A 27,014-nucleotide genomic window follows, 5' to 3' on the forward strand; every position below is an offset into this window, starting at 1 on the left:
CCCGTCTTTGTCTTCGATCCCTTTCTCTGTCGAGCTCACGGCGAAGTTCGAACGTTACTTTCTGCCGCCGTGGACTCTTCGCTCACTCTGCCGCCGTAGAAAATTACAGAGTTTGAGTATGTTGCTCTCCCTGTTTCTTGAGTTCTTCGGTAGTTCAATTTATTTTTTTATTTTGTTAATTATAATGATTATGATTTGCTGTTTTTTATATTCTGGATTCTGATGGTTGGATAGATTAAATTCTGATTGTTGTAATTGTAAAAAAAAAATTCAATTTATTTCGTCTGTGCTTTTTGTTTACGAATTATTAGGTTGTTATTACTGTGATTCTTCTTCTTTAGTTACTGTTATTACTGTGGTTAAGGATTCTTGATCATGTTCTTGTTGATTCTGTTATGTTGTCGTTCTGTTGTCATTTTTTTGGAAAATTAAATTCTCTGCCGTTCATGTTTTCGAAACTTTTTGAAATTGATCTTTAACGTTTAACTTGTTTCAACTGGAATTAGTATCAATGGAGAAATATAATTGTTAGGTTGTTATTACTGTGATTCTCCTCCATCAATTATTATTACTGTGGTTTAGGATTCTTGAGCATGTTATGTTGTTATGTCGTCCTTATTTTTTTGGGTAAATTATATTTTTAGTCGTCAATGTATTTTTCGAAAATTTTCAAAATTGATCATTTAATCTTTTTTCAATTGAGATTAGTATCAGTGGAGAACTATAATTGGTATATTGATAAGGTTGAACTAAAAAGAGTAGAAAATGACAGGTTATCATTTCAGATGCATCATTGCGCAGTAGCGAAAGAAGGTTTAAAATTTTGGATGTATCAAGCAATGACAACGAAGTTGTGAGACAGAAACACTGTTTTTAGACTTCTTTGACATTCATCAGAACTTTTCAAAGAAGAAGTTTCGATGAGAGTGTCAAAGAAGTCTGAAAACAGCGTTTCTGCCTCTCAACTTCTTTGTTGTCATTGCTTGATACTTCTAAAATTTTAATTTTTTTCCGCTACTACGCAATGATGCATCTGAAATGATAACTTTGCCCTTTTCTACTTTTTTGGATTCAACCTTGTCAATATACCAATTATGGTTCTCCATTGATACTAATCCACAGTTGAAACAAATTAAACGTTAAGATCAATTTTGATACGAAAAATTTCAAAAAGATTAACGACAAAAAATATAATTAACCCAGAAAAAATACGGACAACATAATAGAATCAACAAGAACATGATCAAGAATCCTAAACCACAGTACCAATAACAATTGAAGAAGGAGAATCACAGTAATAACAAACTAACAATTATAGTTCTCCGTTGATACTAATCCCAGTTGACACATTAAATGTTAAGATCAATTTCATAAACATTAACGACAGAGAATATAATTTACCAAAAAAATAAGGACAATAGAACAACAACATAACAAAATCAACAAGAATAGGATCAAGAATCCTAACCCACAGTAATAACAATAATTGAAGAGGAAGAATCACAGTAATCACAGTAAACCAATTAAAACAATAATCACAGTAAGAAGTACCTTTCAAGGCACAGAGGTGAGGAAGCACAACGGAGGGCTAGATACAACAAAACTAGAGAAGAGGTGGCCTGGACTAGAGGAGCGAAGAGCACGGCGGAACTGGAGCAGACGAGGGTGGAGCTCAGCAACAAATGAATTTAGCTAAGTAATTATTTGAACAAGACAGTAACAAATTAAAGATTCAGTGATGGCAACCCAATAAAAGAAATAAGGACATTCATAATCTCAAGGATTCGCAATAATTTAACAAGAATAAGACTTGAATAGAAAATCAGCAATTCAATATCAAGAAACGAGCAATCTCAATCTCAATCCATCAAATTATCAAAAACAAGACTTGAATAGAAAATTCAGCAACCCAATAACAAGAAACAAGAATCTCAATCTAACAAATTGAAACACAACCCAATAATTAGCAAATCGACACAGCCATCCAACAATTTAGCAAATTAAAACAAAGTAATCCAACAATTTAGCAAAATAACGGAATAAGATCAAGAATAGACATTCACGGTAAAAAAAGATAAGGACAACAACAACATAACAGAGTTAACAAAAACATGATCAAGAATCTTAAACTTCATCAATAACAACAATAAATAAAAAAGATAAGGACAACAACAACATAATAGAGTTAACAAAAACATGATCAAGAATCTTAAACTTCATCAATAACAACAATAAATAAAGAATAATCACAGTAATAAAAATTTAACCATCGTAAACGAATTAAAACAATAATCAAGTACCTTACAGGGCACGCGAGACGAGCACAGAAGAGCGCAATGGGGACGACGGCATCGACCAGATGCGACGAAGGCGGTGACACAGCGGTCGCTGGACGGAACAGAACGACAGAAGAGAAGATTTTGCTTTGCTGAGGAAGTGAGGGTCGAAGGGGATGATGAGAAGGTGCGATTGTCGAATGAGGAAGAAGAGCGGACGACTAAACGATCGATTGTGCCTAATTTCTAGATCCATGATATTTTAAGTAACAAATTATTCAAGGTTCAATCAGTAACAAATTCATATCAGTGATGATTTTCAGCAACAAAATCAAAGCGTAGTCATGTGTTACCGTAATGAAACTGAAAAAGAAAGGACAGAAAATTTGTTGGAACTTACCAAATTGGGGACTGGCTTTGGTTGCGTGAAGGAAGCTGACGGTAAGACTCAAAGCAAGGAGACGACAACGACGACCAGCCCCGGAACATGCTGCTTCTGCCGCTAGCGACTATGAACGAAAGGAAGGGGCGCCATTGAGTGAGAGACAGTAACGAGAGGGAGAGCGACAACGACAATCAATACTAGGAACTGTTGCTTTTGCCACCAGTGATGACAAGCGTTGGAAAGGTGCACGTGCGCGGTTGAATACAAAAGTAAAAAACCCCATATAAAAGCTCCCACTACCCAGTTACCCCCACTCTCTCAGAAGAAAACCCAAATACCCCTCTCTCCCTCTCTGAGTTCCAGCGCCGCCACCACCCCTCTGAGTTCCAGCGCCGTCACCATCAACAGTAGCGTCACCTTCTCAGATTCTCTGTCATCGTGGTGTCGTCAAACCCGCCTCTGTCCTCGTCGTCGTTGGCCGTCCCTCTTCTCCTCCTGGATCCCTTCCCCTCGCATCGCCGGGTCTGCTCGGAGCTGTTGTTGGTGTCGTCAAGCCACTTCTGTCCTTGTCGTCGTTGGCCTCCATGAACTGGTCTCTGTCCTCGTCGTCTTTCCCCGTCTTTGTCTTCGATCCCTTTCTCTGTCGAGCTCACGGCGAAGTTCGAACGTTACTTTCTGCCGCCGTGGACTCTTCGCTCACTCTGCCGCCGTAGAAAATTACAGAGTTTGAGTATGTTGCTCTCCCTGTTTCTTGAGTTCTTCGATAGTTCAATTTTTTTTTTATTTTGTTAATTATAATGATTATGATTTGCTGTTTTTTATATTCTGGATTCTGATGGTTGGATAGATTAAATTCTGATTGTTGTAATTGTAAAAAAAAAATTCAATTGGATTAACTATTTAACTCTGTTGATTAACTGATGAAGAAAATCTGGTTGCTGCCTCTTTTGTTTTATGACTTCCGGAGTATTTTTGTTAATGGTTGCTGGTACTTTTGTTAAATTTTTTAGAATAATTTTGTTGATTTTAGAAAACTAAATTATACATTGATGCCAATAACTACAACAAGTTTTTTTTTTCCAGATAACGTACTTCATAAGAATTTCTAAAAAATTTGAAGGTATATTTTTTATGGCTGATGTTTTATTTTGTTATATGTAATTTATATTGGTTTTCATAGATGGACGGTTTTTAAGTTTCTTATTGGTTTTCTTAGCCAACCATACATCTATCTTGGTTTGGCGCCATTGATAGTGATTGAGTGTGATCTAAGTGTTAAAAACAGCGTTTCTGCCTCTCAACTTCTTTGTTGTCATTGCTTGATACTTCTAAAATTTTAACTTTTTTTCCGCTACTACGCAATGATGCATCTGAAATGATAACTCTGCCCTTTTCTACTTTTTTGGATTCAACCTTGTCAATATACCAATTATGGTTCTCCATTGATACTAATCCACAGTTGAAACAAATTAAACGTTATGATCAATTTTGATACGAAAAATTTCAAAAAGATTAACGACAAAAAATATAATTAACCCAGAAAAAATACGGACAACATAATAGAATCAACAAGAACATGATCAAGAATCCTAAACCACAGTACCAATAACAATTGAAGAAGGAGAATCACAGTAATAACAAACTAACAATTATAGTTCTCCGTTGATACTAATCCCAGTTGACACATTAAATGTTAAGATCAATTTCATAAACATTAACGACAGAGAATATAATTTACCAAAAAAATAAGGACAATAGAACAACAACATAACAAAATCAACAAGAATAGGATCAAGAATCCTAACCCACAGTAATAACAATAATTGAAGAGGAAGAATCACAGTAATCACAGTAAACCAATTAAAACAATAATCACAGTAAGAAGTACCTTTCAAGGCACAGAGGTGAGGAAGCACAACGGAGGGCTAGATACAACAAAACTAGAGAAGAGGTGGCCTGGACTAGAGGAGCGAAGAGCACGGCGGAACTGGAGCAGACGAGGGTGGAGCTCAGCAACAAATGAATTTAGCTAAGTAATTATTTGAACAAGACAGTAACAAATTAAAGATTCAGTGATGGCAACCCAATAAAAGAAATAAGGACATTCACAATCTCAAGGATTCGCAATAATTTAACAAGAATAAGACTTGAATAGAAAATCAGCAATTCAATATCAAGAAACGAGCAATCTCAATCTCAATCCATCAAATTATCAAAAACAAGACCTGAATAGAAAATTCAGCAACCCAATAACAAGAAACAAGAATCTCAATCTAACAAATTGAAACACAACCCAATAATTAGCAAATCGACACAGCCATCCAACAATTTAGCAAATTAAAACAAAGTAATCCAACAATTTAGCAAAATAACGGAATAAGATCAAGAATAGACATTCACGGTAAAAAAAGATAAGGACAACAACAACATAACAGAGTTAACAAAAACATGATCAAGAATCTTAAACTTCATCAATAACAACAATAAATAAAAAAGATAAGGACAACAACAACATAACAGAGTTAACAAAAACATGATCAAGAATCTTAAACTTCATCAATAACAACAATAAATAAAAAAGATAAGGACAACAACAACATAACAGAGTTAACAAAAACATGATCAAGAATCTTAAACTTCATCAATAACAACAATAAATAAAGAATAATCACAGTAATAAAAATTTAACCATCGTAAACGAATTAAAACAATAATCAAGTACCTTACAGGGCACGCGAGACGAGCACAGAAGAGCGCAATGGGGACGACGGCATCGACCAGATGCGACGAAGGCGGTGACACAGCGGTCGCTGGACGGAACAGAACGACAGAAGAGAAGATTTTGCTTTGCTGAGGAAGTGAGGGTCGAAGGGGATGATGAGAAGGTGCGATTGTCGAATGAGGAAGAAGAGCGGACGACTAAACGAACGATTGTGCCTAATTTCTAGATCCATGATATTTTAAGTAACAAATTATTCAAGGTTCAATCAGTAACAAATTCATATCAGTGATGATTTTCAGCAACAAAATCAAAGCGTAGTCATGTGTTACAGTAATGAAACTGAAAAAGAAAGGACAGAAAATTTGTTGGAACTTACCAAATTGGGGACTGGCTTTGGTTGCGTGAAGGAAGCTGACGGTAAGACTCAAAGCAAGGAGACGACAACGACGACCAGCCCCGGAACATGCTGCTTCTGCCGCTAGCGACTATGAACGAAAGGAAGGGGCGCCATTGAGTGAGAGACAGTAACGAGAGGGAGAGCGACAACGACAATCAATACTAGGAACTGTTGCTTTTGCCACCAGTGATGACAAGCGTAGGAAAGGTGCACGTGCGCGGTTGAATACAAAAGTAAAAAACCCCATATAAAAGCTCCCACTACCCAGTTACCCCCACTCTCTCAGAAGAAAACCCTAATACCCCTCTCTCCCTCTCTGAGTTCCAGCGCCGCCACCACCCCTCTGAGTTCCAGCGCCGTCACCATCAACAGTAGCGTCACCTTCTCAGATTCTCTGTCATCGTGGTGTCGTCAAACCCGCCTCTGTCCTCGTCGTCGTTGGCCGTCCCTCTTCTCCTCCTGGATCCCTTCCCCTCGCATCGCCGGGTCTGCTCGGAGCTGTTGTTGGTGTCGTCAAGCCACTTCTGTCCTTGTCGTCGTTGGCCTCCATGAACTGGTCTCTGTCCTCGTCGTCTTTCCCCGTCTTTGTCTTCGATCCCTTTCTCTGTCGAGCTCACGGCGAAGTTCGAACGTTACTTTCTGCCGCCGTGGACTCTTCGCTCACTCTGCCGCCGTAGAAAATTACAGAGTTTGAGTATGTTGCTCTCCCTGTTTCTTGAGTTCTTCGATAGTTCAATTTATTTTTTTATTTTGTTAATTTTAATGATTATGATTTGCTGTTTTTTATATTCTGGATTCTGATGGTTGGATAGATTAAATTCTGATTGTTGTAATTGTAAAAAAAAAAATCAATTGGATTAACTATTTAAATCTGTTGATTAACTGACGAAGACCGACAGTTTTGGTTCGCCCTGCGGTAGCAGTAGTACCTCCGCCGAGCAAATCCACAATCCGAACACCTATGGCTGTTCCTCCAATTGATCCTCCTTCCAATCGGAACTGAGAGAAAAAGTTGTAAGCATTTGAGAGAAAACGTTGTAAGCATTACTTTAATTTCCCCAGCCGTACTAATTATGATTTGCAGCTATTGGAATTAAACAAAGTTTTATACGTCTTGTAGGCTTGTAGCATTTCTAGGTTTGGCCATTAATTAATACTATAAAGCTGAATCATCATAAATTTTAAAGAACTAGTTTGATGTTGCAGATATTTTTGTTCTGCAATGCCCAGTATTTAGAGTGCTATAAATTGAGTTTTGTGTCTCAGGTTTCCTAATGACAAGGAATTATCAATAATACATTACATTTCATTATGTTTGACATTGCTTTTGTAGTCTTCGATAAATTTGAAAATTGGATCCATAAAATATTTGGAAATGTTAAAATAGAATTAGATGCAGCATCTAGTTATTAAAACAACATCAGTTAAAAATTTAAAATACGGCTACCTTAAGAACTAGTTAGGCATATAGATAAATGATAGATATGTCATTAGACAAGCTTAATCATATATACTAAATTATGATCGCTTTGAAAAGATGGCATTTAAGGCTGTAAACTTTTGTTGAGAAACAAAGGAGGCCAATCCATAATGACTCAATGTTATTTTTATCAAGGATGAAATGAAGAATTCTCTTACTAGTTTTGCCTCCTTGTACACTTGGGATAAAAATAGAGGTCAAAAAGATAAATAAAATATTTATACCGAGCTAAATTAAGTTATTGTATGTGTTAAGTTGAGCAAAATTATCTTATTTAACTTAATATTTATAATATCTACATAAAAAAATATAATTTTATGTATATAATATTTATAATTATATATTTATTACATTTAATATTATATATTTATTTAAATGATAATTAATAAATATAAATAAAAGCCAAAGGGGACAAGTTATGACTGTCTTTAATCCCCAATTTTAGTACTAAATATTTTCATATATCATTAAAAATGCATATGATGAACTAGTACAAAGGAAGAAAAAATGTAAGATAAGTGAATGATCTTGTAAAAGCATAAAATGAACAATTTTCATTTTGCATCTAACTAAATTTTTGAATAAGACTTTAATTAAGAGCTCTTGCTTAAATGCATTTTATGTAAAAAAAAATACAAACTTTTTAAATTACGAATAAATACTTTTTAAAGACATAATATAATGGTCGTGAACAAGTTACACACATAAAATGCATAGTTAACCATGATATTTTTATTAGAATTAACTTAATTATAAAATAGTATGGAACATTACTGTCTTTCTTTCTTTATTTTTTCTTTTTAATTTAGTTTGAAAAAATTGGTAATTGTATTGGTTCTAATGTTTAATATAAAATTTTGGTTTTGAAATATGTGATTCTAAGTAAATTATGGCACTCATTAACTTAAACAACTGTCCTAGTAACAGTATACTATGAACACATTAAAAAGCTCATACTTATGCTAATTTTTTTTGGTTATGGATTGAAGAATTGTGTAATCCATTGTTATGGATTGATTGCGTGTTTTTTTTAATAGATATGGATTTAATTTTGAAAGTGCAAATTAAATGGTCGATTTTTTGGGTGGGAAGAAAACGGAGACTCTGATATTGGTTTTGTAATAAAAAAAATTTTAAAACCCAAATTGGTGTGTAGGTTTTGTGAATTAAAAAAAAATTAAATTAGGAAAACTCATTTAAATCTTCGGTATCTTCTCTAACCCATCTTCCACACTCGGAAATTATACACAGAGCTCCAATAATGGTGAAAAACACCACCGTTGAGTCAATATGAAAATTAAAAAGCACATACTTTTAAGGGACATGTCTTTTTTTATGTTGATTGGTGAATGTAATAAATAAATAAATTGAAGACACATTGTAAGGACAAAGAATGACAAACTATTTTTATTATTTGAATTATTAGATGTACAATGAAATCAAAATCTATCTTCATATCAGTACATTACACTCATCTTAAACGGAGGAGCTCTCTGTTAATCTCTTTTCATGCTATAAAACATAATTATCAGACTCGAGTCAACCCAATCAGTTCTACCAAAAATTTAATGAGTGGCCGAGTTAAGTCACCTCCTAACCGTCTAAACATCGGATCTGGTAAAAACTAGTTTAACCCGTCTAGTTTTTAACAAAACTAGTGACATAACTTGGACCGTGTCATGCTTAATGTTTGTTTTTTAAATTTTGAAAATGTCGTTTTTCTTTATCAAAACCCTTATGCCCTAAACGTGTACTTCCTCTCATCACTATCTCACTAAAACTCGATATCTCTCATTTTTCTTGGCTCACTAGCTCTCGCACTCAGGGTTGTCGTTAGTCATCACCGTATTGTATTCAATCTAACCGTATTGTATTCAATCGCGCACGTGTGCACCTTTCCTGTGCTTGTAATCACCGGTGGCAAAAGCAGCAGGTCCTAGGATTGATTGTCGTTGTCGCTCTCTCTCTTGTTAACGTCTCACTCAATCGCGCCCCCTCCTTTCACTCATAGTCGCTAGTCGTCGTTGCCGTCTCCTTGTTTCGAGTCTCACTGTCAACTTTCTTCACGCAACTAAAAGCCAGTCCCCAATTTGTTGAGTTCCAACAAATTTTTCTGTTCTTTCTTTTTCAGTTTTATTACTATAATACATGACTACACTTTGATTTTGTTGTTGAAAATATCACTGAACTAGTATTTTTGTTGTTGAAAATCATCACTGATTTGAATTTGTTACTGATTGAACCTTGAATAATTTGTTGCTTAAAATATCATGGTACTAGAAATCGTGGCAGACTGACCGGTCGGAACGGTCCAACCGCAAACTGAACGCATTTGCAGTTTGACTCAAATGGAAAAATCGCAATTCTAAAAACCATACATGACCTGTTTTCATCGGCCGGTTGGACGAAACCAGAACCCAGCCGATTTTCCTAGAAACAGAAAAAGAATCGCGCGCCGCGTGACTTCCTTCCCCTTCTGTTCACTCAAATTCAAAGAATGAAACCCTAATTCCTAAAACCCTAGCTTCTCCAACACTGCCGCAAGGATTGACACCGTACGTCGGGCTCAGGCATCACAGTTGTCGTTTACTCTCTTCTTCCTCATTCGACAATCGCACCTTTTCAGCATTTCATTCGACCCTCACTTCCTTTCTGTCGTTCTGCTCCTCTAGCCACCACTATGTCCCCGCCGCGTCACCGCCACGCCCCCACCGCGCCTCTGTCGCGTCACCGTCGCGTCACTGCCATCCCTATTGTGCTCGTCTGTGCTTTTTGTTTACGAATTATTAGGTTGTTATTACTGTGATTCTTCTTCTTTAGTTTCTGTTATTACTGTGGTTAAGGATTCTTGATCATGTTCTTGTTGATTCTGTTATGTTGTCGTTCTGTTGTCATTTTTTGGGAAAATTAAATTCTCTGCCGTTCATGCTTTCAAAACTTTTTGAAATTGATCTTTAACGTTTAACTTGTTTCAACTGGAATTAGTATCAATGGAGAAATATAATTGTTAGGTTGTTATTACTGTGATTCTCCTCCATCAATTATTATTACTGTGGTTTAGGATTCTTGAGCATGTTATGTTGTTATGTCGTCCTTATTTTTTTGGGTAAATTATATTTTTAGTCGTCAATGTATTTTTCGAAAATTTTCAAAATTGATCATTTAATCTTTTTTCAATTGAGATTAGTATCAGTGGAGAACTATAATTGGTATATTGATAAGGTTGAACTAAAAAGAGTAGAAAATGACAGGTTATCATTTCAGATGCATCATTGCGCAGTAGCGAAAGAAGGTTTAAAATTTTGGATGTATCAAGCAATGACAATGAAGTTGTGAGACAGAAACACTGTTTTTAGACTTCTTTGACATTCATCAGAACTTTTCAAAGAAGAAGTTTCGATGAGAGTGTCAAAGAAGTCTGAAAACAGCGTTTCTGCCTCTCAACTTCTTTGTTGTCATTGCTTGATACTTCTAAAATTTTAATTTTTTTCCGCTACTACGCAATGATGCATCTGAAATGATAACTCTGCCCTTTTCTACTTTTTTGGATTCAACCTTGTCAATATACCAATTATGGTTCTCCATTGATACTAATCCACAGTTGAAACAAATTAAACGTTAAGATCAATTTTGATACGAAAAATTTCGAAAAGATTAATGACAAAAAATATAATTAACCCAGAAAAAATACGGACAACATAATAGAATCAACAAGAACATGATCAAGAATCCTAAACCACAGTACCAATAACAATTGAAGAAGGAGAATCACAGTAATAACAAACTAACAATTATAGTTCTCCGTTGATACTAATCCCAGTTGACACATTAAATGTTAAGATCAATTTCATAAACATTAACGACAGAGAATATAATTTACCAAAAAAATAAGGACAATAGAACAACAACATAACAAAATCAACAAGAATAGGATCAAGAATCCTAACCCACAGTAATAACAATAATTGAAGAGGAAGAATCACAGTAATCACAGTAAACCAATTAAAACAATAATCACAGTAAGAAGTACCTTTCAAGGCACAGAGGTGAGGAAGCACAACGGAGGGCTAGATACAACAAAACTAGAGAAGAGGTGGCCTGGACTAAAGGAGCGAAGAGCACGGCGGAACTGGAGCAGACGAGGGTGGAGCTCAGCAACAAATGAATTTAGCTAAGTAATTATTTGAACAAGACAGTAACAAATTAAAGATTCAGTGATGGCAACCCAATAAAAGAAATAAGGACATTCACAATCTCAAGGATTCGCAATAATTTAACAAGAATAAGACTTGAATAGAAAATCAGCAATTCAATATCAAGAAACGAGCAATCTCAATCTCAATCCATCAAATTATCAAAAACAAGACCTGAATAGAAAATTCAGCAACCCAATAACAAGAAACAAGAATCTCAATCTAACAAATTGAAACACAACCCAATAATTAGCAAATCGACACAGCCATCCAACAATTTAGCAAATTAAAACAAAGTAATCCAACAATTTAGCAAAATAACGGAATAAGATCAAGAATAGACATTCACGGTAAAAAAAGATAAGGACAACAACAACATAACAGAGTTAACAAAAACATGATCAAGAATCTTAAACTTCATCAATAACAACAATAAATAAAAAAGATAAGGACAACAACAACATAACAGAGTTAACAAAAACATGATCAAGAATCTTAAACTTCATCAATAACAACAATAAATAAAGAATAATCACAGTAATAAAAATTTAACCATCGTAAACGAATTAAAACAATAATCAAGTACCTTACAGGGCACGCGAGACGAGCACAGAAGAGCGCAATGGGGACGACGGCATCGACCAGATGCGACGAAGGCGGTGACACAGCGGTCGCTGGACGGAGCAGAACGACAGAAGAGAAGATTTTGCTTTGCTGAGAAAGTGAAGGTCGAAGGGGATGATGAGAAGGTGCGATTGTCGAATGAGGAAGAAGAGCGGACGACTAAACGAATGATTGTGCCTAATTTCTAGATCCATGATATTTTAAGCAACAAATTATTCAAGGTTCAATCAGTAACAAATTCATATCAGTGATGATTTTCAGCAACAAAATCAAAGCGTAGTCATGTGTTACAGCAATAAAACTGAAAAAGAAAGGACAGAAAAATTTGTTGGAACTTACCAAATTGGGGACTGGCTTTGGTTGCGTGAAGGAAGCTGACGGTAAGACTCGAAGCAAGGAGACGACAACGACGACCAGCCCCGGAACATGCTGCTTCTGCCGCTAGCGACTATGAACGAAAGGAAGGGGCGCCATTGAGTGAGAGACAGTAACGAGAGGGAGAGCGACAACGACAATCAATACTAGGAACTGTTGCTTTTGCCACCAGTGATGACAAGCGTAGGAAAGGTGCACGTGCGCGGTTGAATACAAAAGTAAAAAACCCCATATAAAAGCTCCCACTACCCAGTTACCCCCACTCTCTCAGAAGAAAACCCTAATACCCCTCTCTCCCTCTCTGAGTTCCAGCGCCGCCACCACCCCTCTGAGTTCCAGCGCCGTCACCATCAACAGTAGCGTCACCTTCTCAGATTCTCTGTCATCGTGGTGTCGTCAAACCCGCCTCTGTCCTCGTCGTCGTTGGCCGTCCCTCTTCTCCTCCTGGATCCCTTCCCCTCGCATCGCCGGGTCTGCTCGGAGCTGTTGTTGGTGTCGTCAAGCCACTTTTGTCCTTGTCGTCGTTGGCCTCCATGAACTGGTCTCTGTCCTCGTCGTCTTTCCCCGTCTTTGTCTTCGATCCCTTTCTCTGTCGAGCTCATGGCGAAGTTCGAACGTTACTTTCTGCCGCCGTGGACTCTTCGCTCACTCTGCCGCCGTAGAAAATTACAGAGTTTGAGTATGTTGCTCTCCCTGTTTCTTGAGTTCTTCGATAGTTCAATTTTTTTTTTATTTTGTTAATTATAATGATTATGATTTGCTGTTTTTTATATTCTGGATTCTGATGGTTGGATAGATTAAATTCTGATTGTTGTAATTGTAAAAAAAAAAATCAATTGGATTAACTATTTAAATCTGTTGATTAACTGACGAAGACCGACAGTTTTGGTTCGCCCTGCGGTAGCAGTAGTACCTCCGCCGAGCAAATCCACAATCCGAACACCTATGGCTGTTCCTCCAATTGATCCTCCTTCCAATCGGAACCGAGAGAAAACGTTGTAAGCATTACTTTAATTTCCCCAGCCGTACTAATTATGATTTGCAGCTATTGGAATTAAACAAGGTTTTATACGTCTTGTAGGCTTGTAGCATTTCTAGGTTTGGCCATTAATTAATACTATAAAGCTGAATCATCATAAATTTTAAAGAACTAGTTTGATGTGCAGATATTTTTTTTCTGCAATGCCCAGTATTTAGAGTGCTATAAATTGAGTTTTGTGTCTCAGGTTTCCTAATGATAAGGAATTATCAATAATACATTACATTTCATTATGTTTGACATTACTTTTGTAGTCTTTGATAAATTTGAAAATTGGATCCATAAAATATTTGGAAGTGTTAAAATAGAGTTAGATGCAGCATCTAGTTATTAAAACAACATCAGTTAAAAATTTAAAATACGGCTACCTTAAGAACTAGTTAGGCGTATAGATAAATAATAGATATGTCATTAGACAAGCTTAATCATATATACTAAATTATGATCGCTTTGAAAAGATGGCATTTAAGGCTCTAAACTTTTGTTGAGAAACAAAGGAGGCCACTCCATAATGACTCAATGTTATTTTTATCAAGAATAAAATGAAGAATTCTCTTACTAGTTTTGCATCCTTGTACACTTGGGATAAAAAAAGAGGTCAAGCCATAACTCACTTATCTTTTGTTGACTGTCAGCTATTCTTTTCCTTTTCATTTTTTTTTGTCAAGTGGATTACAAGTGAATCTTATAATCTTTATACTGGTGCTGATTTGGTAATCCATATAGTATGTGCTTTGAAGCTGATTCATCTGTTATTTTGCAGCTGGATATGCTACAAGAGGAGAATGAGGTTATATTAGAAAAGGTGGTGCTCTTCTGGCCTAACAAAGTTGGTTTTAAACTCAAATTATGTGATATTTAACATATCTGCTTGATTATATTGACAGTTAAGAGTTGCAGAGGAAAAACGCTAAGAAGTGGAGGCCGGAGCTAGAAAGCTTGAGAAACAGGTGAGGGTCCCCCTTCCTCTTCTCCTTTTTCCCAACCAAAAAAAAAAGATAAATAAAATATTTATACCGAGCTAAATTAAGTTATTGTATGTGTTAAGTTGAGCAAAATTATCTTATTTAACTTAATATTTATAATATCTACATAAAAAAATATAATTTTATGTATATAATATTTATAATTATATATTTATTACATTTAATATTATATATTTATTTAAACGATAATTAATAAATATAAATAAAAGCCAAATGGGACAAGTTATGATTGTCTTTAATCCCCAATTTTAGTACTAAATATTTTCGTATATAATTAAAAATGCATATGATGAACTAGTACAAAGGAAGAAAAATGTAAGATAAGTGAATGATCTTGTAAAAGCATAAAATGAACAAATTACATTTTTGCATCTTACTAAATTTTTGAATAAGACTTTTTAATTAAGAGCTCTTGCTTAAATGCATCTTATGTAAAAAAAGTACAAACTTTTTAAATTACGAATAAATGCTTTTTAAAGACAAATAATATAATGGACATAAACAAGTTACACACATTTTAAAAAATGCATAGTTAACAAAGATATTTTTATTAGAAGTAACTTAATTATAAAATAGTATGGAACATTACTCTCTTTCTTTCTTTCTTTTTTCTTTATAATTCAGTTTGAAAAAATTGGTAATTATATTAATTCCAATGTTTAATATAAAATTTTGGTTTTGGAATCTGTGATTCTAAGTAAATTATCGCACTCATTAACATAAACAACTGTCCTAGTAATAGTATACTATGAACACATTAAAAAGCTCATACTTATGGCTAATTTTTTTTATGGATTGAAGAATTGTGTAATCCATTGTTATGGATTAATTGCGTGTTTTTTTATAGATATGGATCTTTTTTTTTGAAAGTGCAAATTAAATGGTCGATTTTGGGGTGGGAAGAAAACGGAGGCTCTGATATTGGTTTTTCCGAATATACCCTTCCAACTACTCTTGTGCTTGCTCATCCTCCATGACCGTTGCTGAAATGAAGAACGCGCCTGGACGACTGCCGTTCTCAAATTTGCTGTGCTCCGACTATCCAATCTTGTAGCTTCCGTCGTGCTTCCACACCTCTGTGCCTTGAAAGGTACTTTTTACTGTGATTATTTTAATTGGTTTACGAATTGTTAGGTTGTTATTACTGTAATTTAGGATTCTTGATCATGTTGTTGATTCTGTTATGTTGTTTTGTTGTCCTTATTTTTTTTGCGTAAATTATATTTTTTGTCGTTAATGTTTTTGAAATTTTTTCAAAATTGATCGTTTAATTTGTTTCAATTGGAATTTGTATCAATGAAGAACTGTAATTGGTATATTGACAAGGTTGAACTCAAAAGAGTAGAAAATGACAGAGTTATCATTTTAGATACATTATTGCGCAGTAGTGAAAAAGGGTTAAAATTTTTGGAGTATCAAGTAATGACAGCGACAAAGTTGAGAGACAAAAACGCTGTTTTTAGACTTTTTTGACACTCATCGAACTTTTTTTTACAAGAACTTTTTTATTTTTTCGAGAATAATGAGGAGAGATGGGTTTTTATTATGAGAATTATCACATGGATTTAGCAGATATTTGGGCTCAAGATTGGAACAAATTCAAAGTTTATTTCAAATAATTTTTATGAGTTCTTTCAAGTTTATTTCAAGTTTATATGAAGAGAAGAATACGTGTCATGGGAAAATAAGTCAGTATAATTTTATAATAAATAGGGATAGAACACTTTTATGTAGATGCGGCATCTATATAACATTTTGTTTTCTTAACTGAATCTTGGTCCATCTTCGAAAGAACTTGATATGTCGTTAGATTTTTTACTATGGTGAGTTAGTCTATTCTTTTAATTAGTATATGATTTTTATTTGAATGTCGTATATATTTTATGATTTATTACTATTATTTCGGGGGTGGATCATGGATGCTGGTGTTTTGTCATTCGTTTTTTCTTGGATTTTCGAACATTATTTTCTTTTGGTCAACCGATATTTAAATGAATATTTAAAAAAATTTTGGCACCATCGGTCTGAGAGACGCAATTGGAAAGCAACTTTGATATTAGATATATATGAAAAATTGGCAAGATGGAGGGAACAGAATGAACTATCCGCTGATGATGCAAATTTTGAACGGTGTAAGTGCAAATTATGGTTATGGTTCTTGTGAGTTTCTTCGACTTGCAAGAAACTGTGTAGCTCACCTTAACATTGTGGTTAATTATTTTTTTTATTTATATTTTTGAATTTAATTTAACATAGTATTTTAATATTTTCACAAGAATAAATATTATCTAAATATTGTTATATTTTTTAAAATTATATACTAAATATTATTTTATTTTTTTATATAATTTTTTTCTAACAGCCTAATATTGGGGTATGTCAACAAGCTGAAACTTTGGTGAGAATGATTGAGGATTTGTATCCTTATTTTTTTATATACATCGTGTGTATCAGTGAAAATTTATATTTATGATATGCCTAACGGCTGAATCCAAGATTGTACTTCGTGTGTTTGGATTCAGCCATTAGAGCATATCAAAAATATAAATTTGCCTCAAACACACACGATGTACTGTGATGTCCTGTGCATAGAAAAGTAGGGTACGAATCCTCAACCATTTTCGCCAAAGTTTCAGCTTGTTGACACACCCCAACAATAGGCTGCTAGAAAAAAATTATATAAAAAAAATAAAATAATATTTAGTATATAATTTTAAAAAATATAACAATATTTAGACAATACTTATTTTTGTGAAAATATCAAAATACTATAGTTAAATTAAATTCAAAAATATAAATATAAAAAAAATAATTGACCACAATGTTAAGGTGAGTTACACAGTTTCTTGCAAATCGAAGAAACCGTAACCATAATTTGTACTTGCACCGTTCAAAATTTGCATCATCTCCGGATAGTTCTCTGTTCACTCCATCTTGCCAATTTATCATATATATCTAATGGTATTGAAGTTGCTTTCCAATTGTCTTTCAGAACCGATGGAACGCCAAGATTTTCTTAAATAGTCATTTAAATATTGGTTGGCCAAAAGAAAATAATGTGTGTTGAAAATTCAAGAAAAACGGATGACAAAACAGCTTCCATGATCCATACCCATACCTGAAATAATAGTAATAAATCATAAAATATATACGAAATTCAAATAAAAATCGTATACTAATTAAAAGGATAGATTAACTCACCCTAGTAAAAAATCTAAGAACATATCGAGTTCTTTCAAAGATGGACCGAGATTTAGTGAAGAAAATAAAATGTTATGTAGACGCCGCATCTTGTTCGTAACAATGGCATTTTTGCCCATGAAATAAAAAAAAAAAAAGATTTCTCTCGACTCCGGTAACGAGTGCTCTATCCCCATTTATTACAAAATTATACTGGTTTATTTTCCCATGACACATGTTCTTCTCTTCATATAAACTTGATAGAGCTCGTAAAAATTGTTTGAGATAAACTTTGAATTTGTTTCAATCCTGAGCCAAAACATCTGCTAAATTCATGTGATAATTCTCGTCGTAAAAACCATCTCTTCCCATTATTCTCGAAAAAAACAAAAGTCGTCGTACAAAAAAGTTCGATGAGATTGTCAAAGAAGTTTGAAAATAGCGTTTCTATCTTTCAACTTTTTCACTGTCATTATTTGATACTTCTAAAATTTTAACCCTTCTTCCGCTACTACGCAATGATGCATGTAAAATGATAACTCTGCTCTTTTTTTACTCTTTTTGAGTTCAACCTTGTCAATATACCAATTATAATTCTCCATTGATACTAATCCACAGTTAGAACATTTTAAACGTTAAGATCAATTTTGAAAAATTTCGAAAAATTTTGAAAACATTAACAACAGAAAATATAATTTACCCAAAAAAAAGGAAACATAACAGAATCAACAAGAAACCTAAACCACAGTAATGGAGAATCACACAGTAATAACAACCTAACAATTATAATTCTCCATTGATACTAATTCCAGTTGACACAAATTAAACGTTAAGATCAATTTCGAAAACATTAACGACAAAGAATATAATTTACCAAAAAAAATAAGGACAACAGAATAACAACATAACAGAATTAACAAGAACATGATCAAGAATTCTAAACCACACTAATAACAACAATAATTGAAGGAGGAGAATCATAATAATAACAACCCAACCCAACAATTTGTAAACCATTTAAAACAATAATCACAGTAAAAATTACAGGACACAGAGGTGAGGAAGCACGATGGAGGGCTAGATATAGCAAAACTAGAGAAGAGGTGGCCTGGAATAGAGGAAAAAGGAGCATGGCGGAACTGGAGCTAAGGGGGTGGAGCTCAGCAACAAAAGAATTTAGCTAAGTAATTATTTGAACAAGACAGTAACATTCGGTTCAGTGATGGCAACCCAATAACAAGAAACAGGGACATTTTCAAGCTTAAGGATTAGCAACAACAATTTAGCAATTTAACAAGAATAAGAATTGAATAGAAAATCAGCAACTCGATATCAAGAGACGAGCAATCTCAATCTCAATCCAGCAAATTATCAAGAACAAGGCCTGAATAGAAAATTTAGCAACCCAATAACCAAAAACAAGAACAATCTCAATCTCAATCCAACAAATTGAAACAACCCAATAATTAGCAAAATAACAACGGAACAAGATCAAGAATACATTCACGGTAAAAAAAATAAGGACAACATAACAGAGTTAACAGAAACATGATCAAGAATTTTAAACCCCAATAATAATAACAATAATTGAATAACAACAATAATTGAAGAAGAATAATCATAGTAATAACAATTTAACCATCGTAAACGAATTAAAACAATAATCACAGTAAAAAGTACATTTCAGGGCACGCGAGACGAGCACAGAAGAGCGCAATGGGGACGACGGCTTCGACCAGATGCAACGAAGGAGGTGACACTGTGGTGGCTGGACGGAGCATAATGGAAGAAGAGAAGATTTTGCTTTGCTAAGGAAGTGAGGGTCGAAGGAGATGCTGAGAAGGTGCGATTGTCGAATGAGGAAGAAGAGTAGACGACTAAACGACGATTGTGGTGCCTGAGCCCGACGGACGGCGACAGTCCTTGCGGTGGTGTTCGAGAAGCTAGGGTTTCAAGGTTTCTTTCTTTGATTTCTTTTAGGGAATTAGGGTTTCCTTCTTTGAATTTGAGTGAACAGAAGGGGAAGTCATGCGAGGGAAGTCATGCGATGTGCTATTCTTTTTCTACTTCTAGGAAAACTAGCTGGGTTTTGGTTATGTCCAACCGGCCGATTCAACAGGTCATGCTTGGTTTTGAGTCCAACTGCAAATGCGTTCGGTTTGTGGTTGGACCCATTCGACTGGTCAGTCTGGCCCGATTTCTAGAACCATGATCTTTTAAGCAACAAATTATTCAAGGTTCAATCAGTAACAAATTCATACCAGTGATGATTTTCAGGAACAAAAATACTAGTTCAGTGATATTTTCAACAACAAAATCAAAGTGTAGTAATGTAATAAAACTGAAAATGAAAGAACAGAAAATTTTGTTGAAACTCACCAAATTGGGGACCGGCTTTTGGTTGCGTGAAGGAAGTTGACAGTAAGACTCGAAGCAAGGAGACGACAACGACGACCAGCCCCAAAAATTGCTGCTTCTGTCGCTAGCGACTATGAGCGAAAGGAGGGAGTGTGATTGAGTGAGAGACGGTAACAAGAGAGAGAGCAACAACAACAATCAATCTTAGGACCTGCTGCTTTTGCCACCGGTGATGACAAGTGCGGAAAGGTGCACGTGTGCGATTGAATGCAAGACGGTAATGACTAACGACAACCTTGAGTGCGAGAGCTAGTGAGCCATAGTGAGAGAAATGAGAGAACTCGAGTTTTAGTGAGATAGTGATGAGAGGAAGTACACGTTTTGGGCATAAGGGTTTTAATGAAGAAAAACGACGTTTTTGAAATTTAAAAAACAAACATTAAGCATGACCCGGTCCAAGTCATGTCACTGGTTTTGATAAAAACTGGACGGGTTAAATTGCTTTTTACCAGATCCGATGTTTAGACGGTACGGCTCAACCTGGCCAAGTGACCAGGTGATTGAGTTTTCGGTAAAACTGATTGGGTTGAATGATAATTATGTTTTGTAGCATCACAAGAGATTAACAGAGAGAGCTCCTCCAACGTCTACCTTATCGCACCAGAGTCGGTCATTCATTAAGATGAGTGTAATGTATTGATATGAATAGTTTGATTTCGTTTTACATCTAATAATTCAAATCATAAAAATAAATTGTCATTCTTTGTCCTTACAATTTGTCTTCAATTTATTTATTTATTTATTTATTTATTTATTACATTCACCAATCAATATAAAAAAAAGACATGTCTCATATAAGTATGTGCTTTTTAATTTTCATATTGACTCGATAGTGGTATTTTTCACTATTATTGGAGCTTTGTGTGTAATTTCCGAGTGTGAAAGAAGGGTTAGAGAAGAAATCGGAAATTTAAATTTGAGTTTTTCTAATTTATTTTTTTTAATTCACAAAATCTACTCACCAATTTGGATTTTCAAATTTTTTTTAATACAAAACCAATTCACCGAATTTGTGCAAAATAAAAAAAGTTCACCTAACACACAATTCAAAGACTCCAATTTGTGATAGCTCAAAATTTTAATTCTTCAAATCCAAAATCAAAGTCTCCGTTTTCTTCTCACCCAAAAATCGACCCTTTAATTTGCACTTTCAACAAAAAAAAAAGATCGAAATCTATAAAAAAAAACACGCAATCAATCCATAACAATGGATTACACAATTCTTCAATTTATAACAAAAAAAATAGCCATAAGTATGAGCTTTTTAATCTGTTCATAGTATACTATTACTATGACAGTTGTTTATGTTAACAAGTGCTATAATTTACTTAGAATCACATATTCCAAAACCAAAATTTTATATTAAACATTGGAACTAATATAATTACCAATTTTTTTCAACTAAATTAAAAAGAAAAAAAAGAAAGAAAGGAGAGTAATGTTCCATACTATTTTATAATTAAGTTAATTCTAATAAAAATATCTTTTTAACTAAGCATTTTTTAAAATGTGTGTAACTTGTTTATATCTATTATATTATTTGTCTTTAAAAAGCATTTATTCATAATTTAAAAAGTTTGTACTTTTTTCTACATAAATGTATTTAAGCAAGAGCTCTTAATTAAAAAGTCTTATTCAAAAATTTAGTAAGATGCAAAATGAAATTTGTTCATTTTATGCTTTTACGAGATCATTCACTTATCTTACATTTTTCTTCCTTTGTACTAGTTTATCCTATGCATTTTTAATTATATACGAAAATATTTAGTGCTAAAATTGGGAATTAAAGATAGTCATGACTTGTTCCCTTTGGCTTTTATTTATATTTATTAATTATCATTTAAACAAATATATAATATTAAATGTAATAAATATATAATTATAAATATTATATACATAAAATTAGATTTTTTTATTTAGATATTATAAATATTAAGTTAAATAAGATAATTTTGCTCAACTTAACACGTACAATAATTTAATTTAGCTCAGTATAATACTCAATGTTATACCATATTTTTTTACTTTTGACATAGAAATATAAGAGTATAGGTTTAATTTTGACGCACTGATAGGGTAAAATATTTTATACAGTCGTGCAATCACACCCGTTTTTTTGGATGACCATTCATGCGATCAATGAAAATAGTAGTTATTTTTCATGATGTGACATTACGTCATTAGATGCACGTGTAAAACTGTTTTATAATAATAGTGCATCAAAATTAAATTCATAAGAGTATATATACTAAATAATAATGCCCTACAATCAATTCCAAGTGAATTATATACCCAAGTTCAACTGAGTTGTTATAATCGTTTTTCACATCACGCGCCACATACAGTGAATGCACTTTTTTTCATCGTGGTTCTTCTTCATCTCACTTACACATGAAGGAAATGGATCCTCTCAAATTTTTTTTAACAATTGAGGGAGTAAAATGTGATCTCTCACCATTAATTGTTATAAGTCGGACCACGAGAAAACATGAGAGAGAGTGTATTGAAGGGTTATGGATCACACTTTACTCCCTCAATTTTTTTCAACAATTGAGAGGATCCATTCCCCTTTTGCTACTTCTTCTTCTTATTGTCCTCCTCCTTCTTTTTCCTAATCTTTCTCTTTTCTTATTGTCGTTGTCATTACCACCTCCTCTACCTCCGTCTTCTTTTTTCATTTAATTTCTTCTTTGCTTTCATCCTCCTCCTCCTCCTCCTCCTCCTCCATCATCGTCACGTCATTGTCATCGTCATCGTTGACTTTTTTTATACGTAAATGACATTTTTCATTCTCTTTCGAATTTTTGAACTTGTTAAGTTTAATGTCGCTGCGTTATCTACTTATTTTTCACTTATTTTTTTTCTATTAAAATTTGTAAATATGCAACTCATTTCTTCATGAAATAAATTTTTAGTACCATCACATCATTAAGTTGAAAATTTTGGTGTTAAAGTGAAGACATTTCGTTGTTATTCTTTAGAAATTTATGTGTTGTTTTATCAGATTTGTCGTCTTCTTTTTATACGTAAATGCCACTGTTTATTCTCTTTCAAATTTTTGCACTTGTTCTACTTAACTTCGCTACATTATATATATAATTTTTCACTTATTCTCTTTTCTATTAAAATTTGTGAATCTGAACTCAAATCTTCATGAAATAAGTTTTTTGTTTTATCATATCATTTAATTAGAAATTTTGGAGTTAGAGTGAAGACATTTCAGTGTTCTTTTTTAGATTTTTATATTTTGTTTTATATATGAGATAATTATTCAATTCATTGAATGTGTAATGGTTTTTTAGAAAGATTCAATATTTTACTGCGTCGTGTTATTGAACATCTTATGTTAATTTTAAGTCATTTTGGTGCTATCAATATGATCTTTAGTATTCAATTTATTTTCTACATATTGTACCATTGTATTTTGATACTATTTGTTTTGTTCAATTCACATCATAGTTTTTATTTTTTTTAATTCAATATTTGAACTCAATTAATTGACTAAGAAAATAAAAGTTTATATTTTGATACTTTTATTCATGCTAATTTATAAATGAACAATTTAGTACTTTCTATTTTAAAATACACGATGTATTTTAAACAAGGATAAAATATATTTTTTGTCCTTAAAATTTGTTAAAAATTTAAAATATATCTCTAAGTTTTATTTTATTTTAGTTTCATTCTAAAAGTTTTCAATTTGCATCATATATACTTCAGGTGAGCGGTGACTAATTTTTCAAAAACTTTTAAACTAATTTAACAATAATTTGAGAAGAACAACCTTTAACATAAGCAAATCAGTCATAGTTGAATCACAAAAGAAGAATCAGACATAATTGTTATGCATTATTACTAATTAGTTCTAAACTTTCCAAAAATTTACTAGAGATATACTTGATACAAATTAAAAACTTTAGAAATAAAATTAAAACAAAATAAAATTTAAGAAATTGTAGTATTTTGTACTTTACTTACTATAAGTATGTCTTCAACCAATTAATAGGTTAGATAAGGTTGTAGTATTTGGTACTTTACTTGCTATAAGTATCACATCTTGCCCATTCATTTCAACTCCATATCAACGTCACTGGATCTTAAAAGAAGTTTGATTTGACAAGAATGATACGCTCACATTGCACCATGCTACTAATTCTCTTAAATTCCGAGAGACCGAAGCGAATTATAGGCAACCCCAATTCAAAAAATGCGTTGATGTATTGGCGAACGGCATCTGATACATCAGATGAACATCATCAAGAATTTTCTCGGAGATGCGCATACAATGAAACAAATGGGACAGAAAAATGCATTATACCTTCTTGCTTTAAAACTTTGATAAGTACACATAGAGTACCAGAGTAAAAGATTCATATACTCCTATTTTCCCTCATGTAAAATTATAAATTTGCTCATAGTCAATTTATGTAAAGCCGGTATCGATGTTTATTTTGCATTTGCAAATGAACAAAGAGCATATGCCCATATGTGATAATGGAAAGACTGAAAATATAAAGGGCAAAACAAAAGGATAAACAAAGACAAGATACAAGTACTTTGCCACTTGCCAGCCTGTTTACCGCACAGGCTGCTGATTGTAGTGAGTCGCCTTATCTTTTCTCTTTGCCACGGCAAGCCTTGCACTCCTAGCAGCAGCATCCATCTCCTTGATTTTTTCTTCTTCACAGATGCAACTTTCTTATGCCACTCTTTCACGTCAGTTACAGGTGGGTCCTCTGCCTTCCCCGTTCCAGCAGTTTCCATAGTTGCCTTTCCATTAACCACAGAATCAGGCAGGTCTTGCGATTCTTTCTGCTCCTTTGAAGATTTGTCCTTCTTCTTCTTTGCATTTTTGTTTTCACTGGTGGCATTCTCCTTCTTTTCTAACTCACCATTGCGATCCTCGACCTTCTTCTCAGCACTTGAATTTTACAGGACAGGTAAAAGATTCCAAGTAAGAAATTTCTATATAATCAGTCATCTTAGCAGGGCTTGCAAATGTATTGGCAAATGTTTGCATGAGCAAGTTTAGGTCTCAACTTAATACTTTAGATATTTAAATAGCATTCTTGTAGCCAACATGGTTAAATCAATAACAAATTCTGAAAGGATAGATACCTCCTTGAAAGAAATAAGATAATTATAATATCTTTTTTCTTTTTTCCTTTCACAAGATCAAAAACATCATATTATCATGGGAGTCAGCCTGGCTTCCGGGTTCTTTTTGCAATCCTAGCTCTGCTAAAACAGCTTCAAGCTCCTCAAGCTCTTTTTTCTTCAATTCCTTCTTTAAAAGTTGCTCTTCAGTTTCCTTGGTAGACAACGAAGGTTCACGAGGCTTCTTAACAACAGTTTCAGGTTTTACTGGCGCTTCTAAATCATTTTCATGTTCATCCTCGGCATCATCAAGGCCTTCTATCTCACTATCGCTTTCCTGCTATTAAATCATTCACATGTCTTGCAGTTAGTCAATGTGAAGCTCAATGTCTCAATGAAACAATAATAACCATCTTCTATGTTATTAATTTGCCATTAAGGCCAAAACAAATTAACAATTAAGTGCCCAGTTATGCAGCTTTCAGCTTTCACTACTCCAAATGGGACGTGAAGGGCAAGTCCATGCTACATGATATCATCTACGTTAAACATTATAGTTATGGGTGAAGACACAATCATTTTAATTATGCAAGATTGAATTTTAATGAATTTTATATAGGTGTTAAATGATTAATTTAAAGTTGTCAGAGAACTTTATTTGTATTTCAATCTGGATATTAATCTGTTTTTTAGAAATTGGATATTTGTTAGGCTTTAGAGGTTTCTAAATTTTTAGATAGTTAAAATTTTTCTACTGGTGAAGATATTGATGATTGCCTATGTTATCAAGTTTTGAATGGGTTAAGAAATATGCTTTATTTAAGGATCAATTTTATAAACTGATTAAATATTGGTTTCATAATAAAAGAAAGAAAAAAGACGCGAGAATTTGAGTTGGGGTTCTTCTTTTATACCATAACTTTATTTTTATTACTATGTATAATTTTGCATTGTAATCAATATTTTAGAGAATATATCTCTTTTTTGCGATAAATAATCTAATTTAGGAATCACTGCTATGCAAAAAAAAAAAAAGTGTATAAAGCCATCTACTGTTGTAGTATGAAGTGTTAGAAAATTGTTTCTACTTTGTTAGTTTATCTTATACTTTAAAGTTCAAGTCATGTATTCATATTTATTTAACTACCCTTTTTGTATCAAGAATGGAATATAGGTATGTGTTCTTTAATCTTATTAAAGAACTTGGAACAATGGCATTAAAAAAATTTTACTTTCAAAGGCTATCAAATTTTGATTCTTCATGTATTACTTATTTCTATTCATTTGAAGTTTACTAATCATATTTTGGATTTAGTGATTATTTGGGCGTTATTATTTTGTTAAAAAAAAAAATTTTATTTTAGCGTGTTTGGCAAATTTCTAATAGTAAAGCCTTGTTTGGGTGAGCTTTTAAGAAAAGATCTTTTTTTGAGTTATCTTTTTTTAAAAGATCTTATAAAGAAGTAAAAGTAATTTTATGTTTGGATATCTCATGTAAAAAAGTCTTTTTATCAATCAATTATGTTTGGGTATAACAATATAAAAGTACTTTTTTATTTATTTATTACATAAAAAACATCTTTTTTTAAAGAAAAAAGATCTTTTAAAAAAAATGTAAATTACAGCTTCTCAAAAAAGATCTTTTTTTTTATTTTACTAGTACTTTTACTTTTACTACTAGAAATTTGCCAAACACGTTAAAAAATAAAAAAAGATCTTTTTTAAAATAATAGCGTCCAAACATGCACTAAAAGTAAAAACACTAAAAAAAATTAAAAAATATCTTTTTTGAGAAGCTGTAATTTATATCTTTTTTTAAAAGATATTTTTTCTTTAAAAAAA

General features: G+C 33.2%; 2 protein-coding genes across 25 annotated transcripts in view; one reads left to right on the forward strand and one right to left on the reverse strand.

Annotated features, from left to right (window-relative positions):
- LOC107462053 (uncharacterized) overlaps positions 1 to 27,014 on the forward strand; it is an 87,896-nt gene that overhangs the window by 53,343 nt on the left and 7,539 nt on the right. Inside the window, exon 1 of one of the 3 annotated variants that reach the window (XM_052254848.1) lies at positions 25,275 to 25,735. The exons of the other annotated variants lie outside the window; for them this stretch is intronic. Coding sequence (XP_052110808.1) covers positions 25,695 to 25,735 — 41 coding nt within the window. The 5' untranslated portion in view covers positions 25,275 to 25,694. Of the gene's footprint in view, positions 1 to 25,274; positions 25,736 to 27,014 lie in introns of those variants that run through there. 3 annotated transcript variants of the gene reach the window in all.
- LOC107462038 (chromatin-remodeling ATPase INO80) overlaps positions 1 to 27,014 on the reverse strand; it is a 65,970-nt gene that overhangs the window by 26,630 nt on the left and 12,326 nt on the right. The gene's annotated exons all lie outside the window — the stretch shown is intronic.

Source organism: Arachis duranensis, chromosome 1 (genome assembly GCF_000817695.3).
Source record: "Arachis duranensis cultivar V14167 chromosome 1, aradu.V14167.gnm2.J7QH, whole genome shotgun sequence".
In the NCBI taxonomy this organism is placed as follows: domain Eukaryota; kingdom Viridiplantae; phylum Streptophyta; class Magnoliopsida; order Fabales; family Fabaceae; genus Arachis; species Arachis duranensis.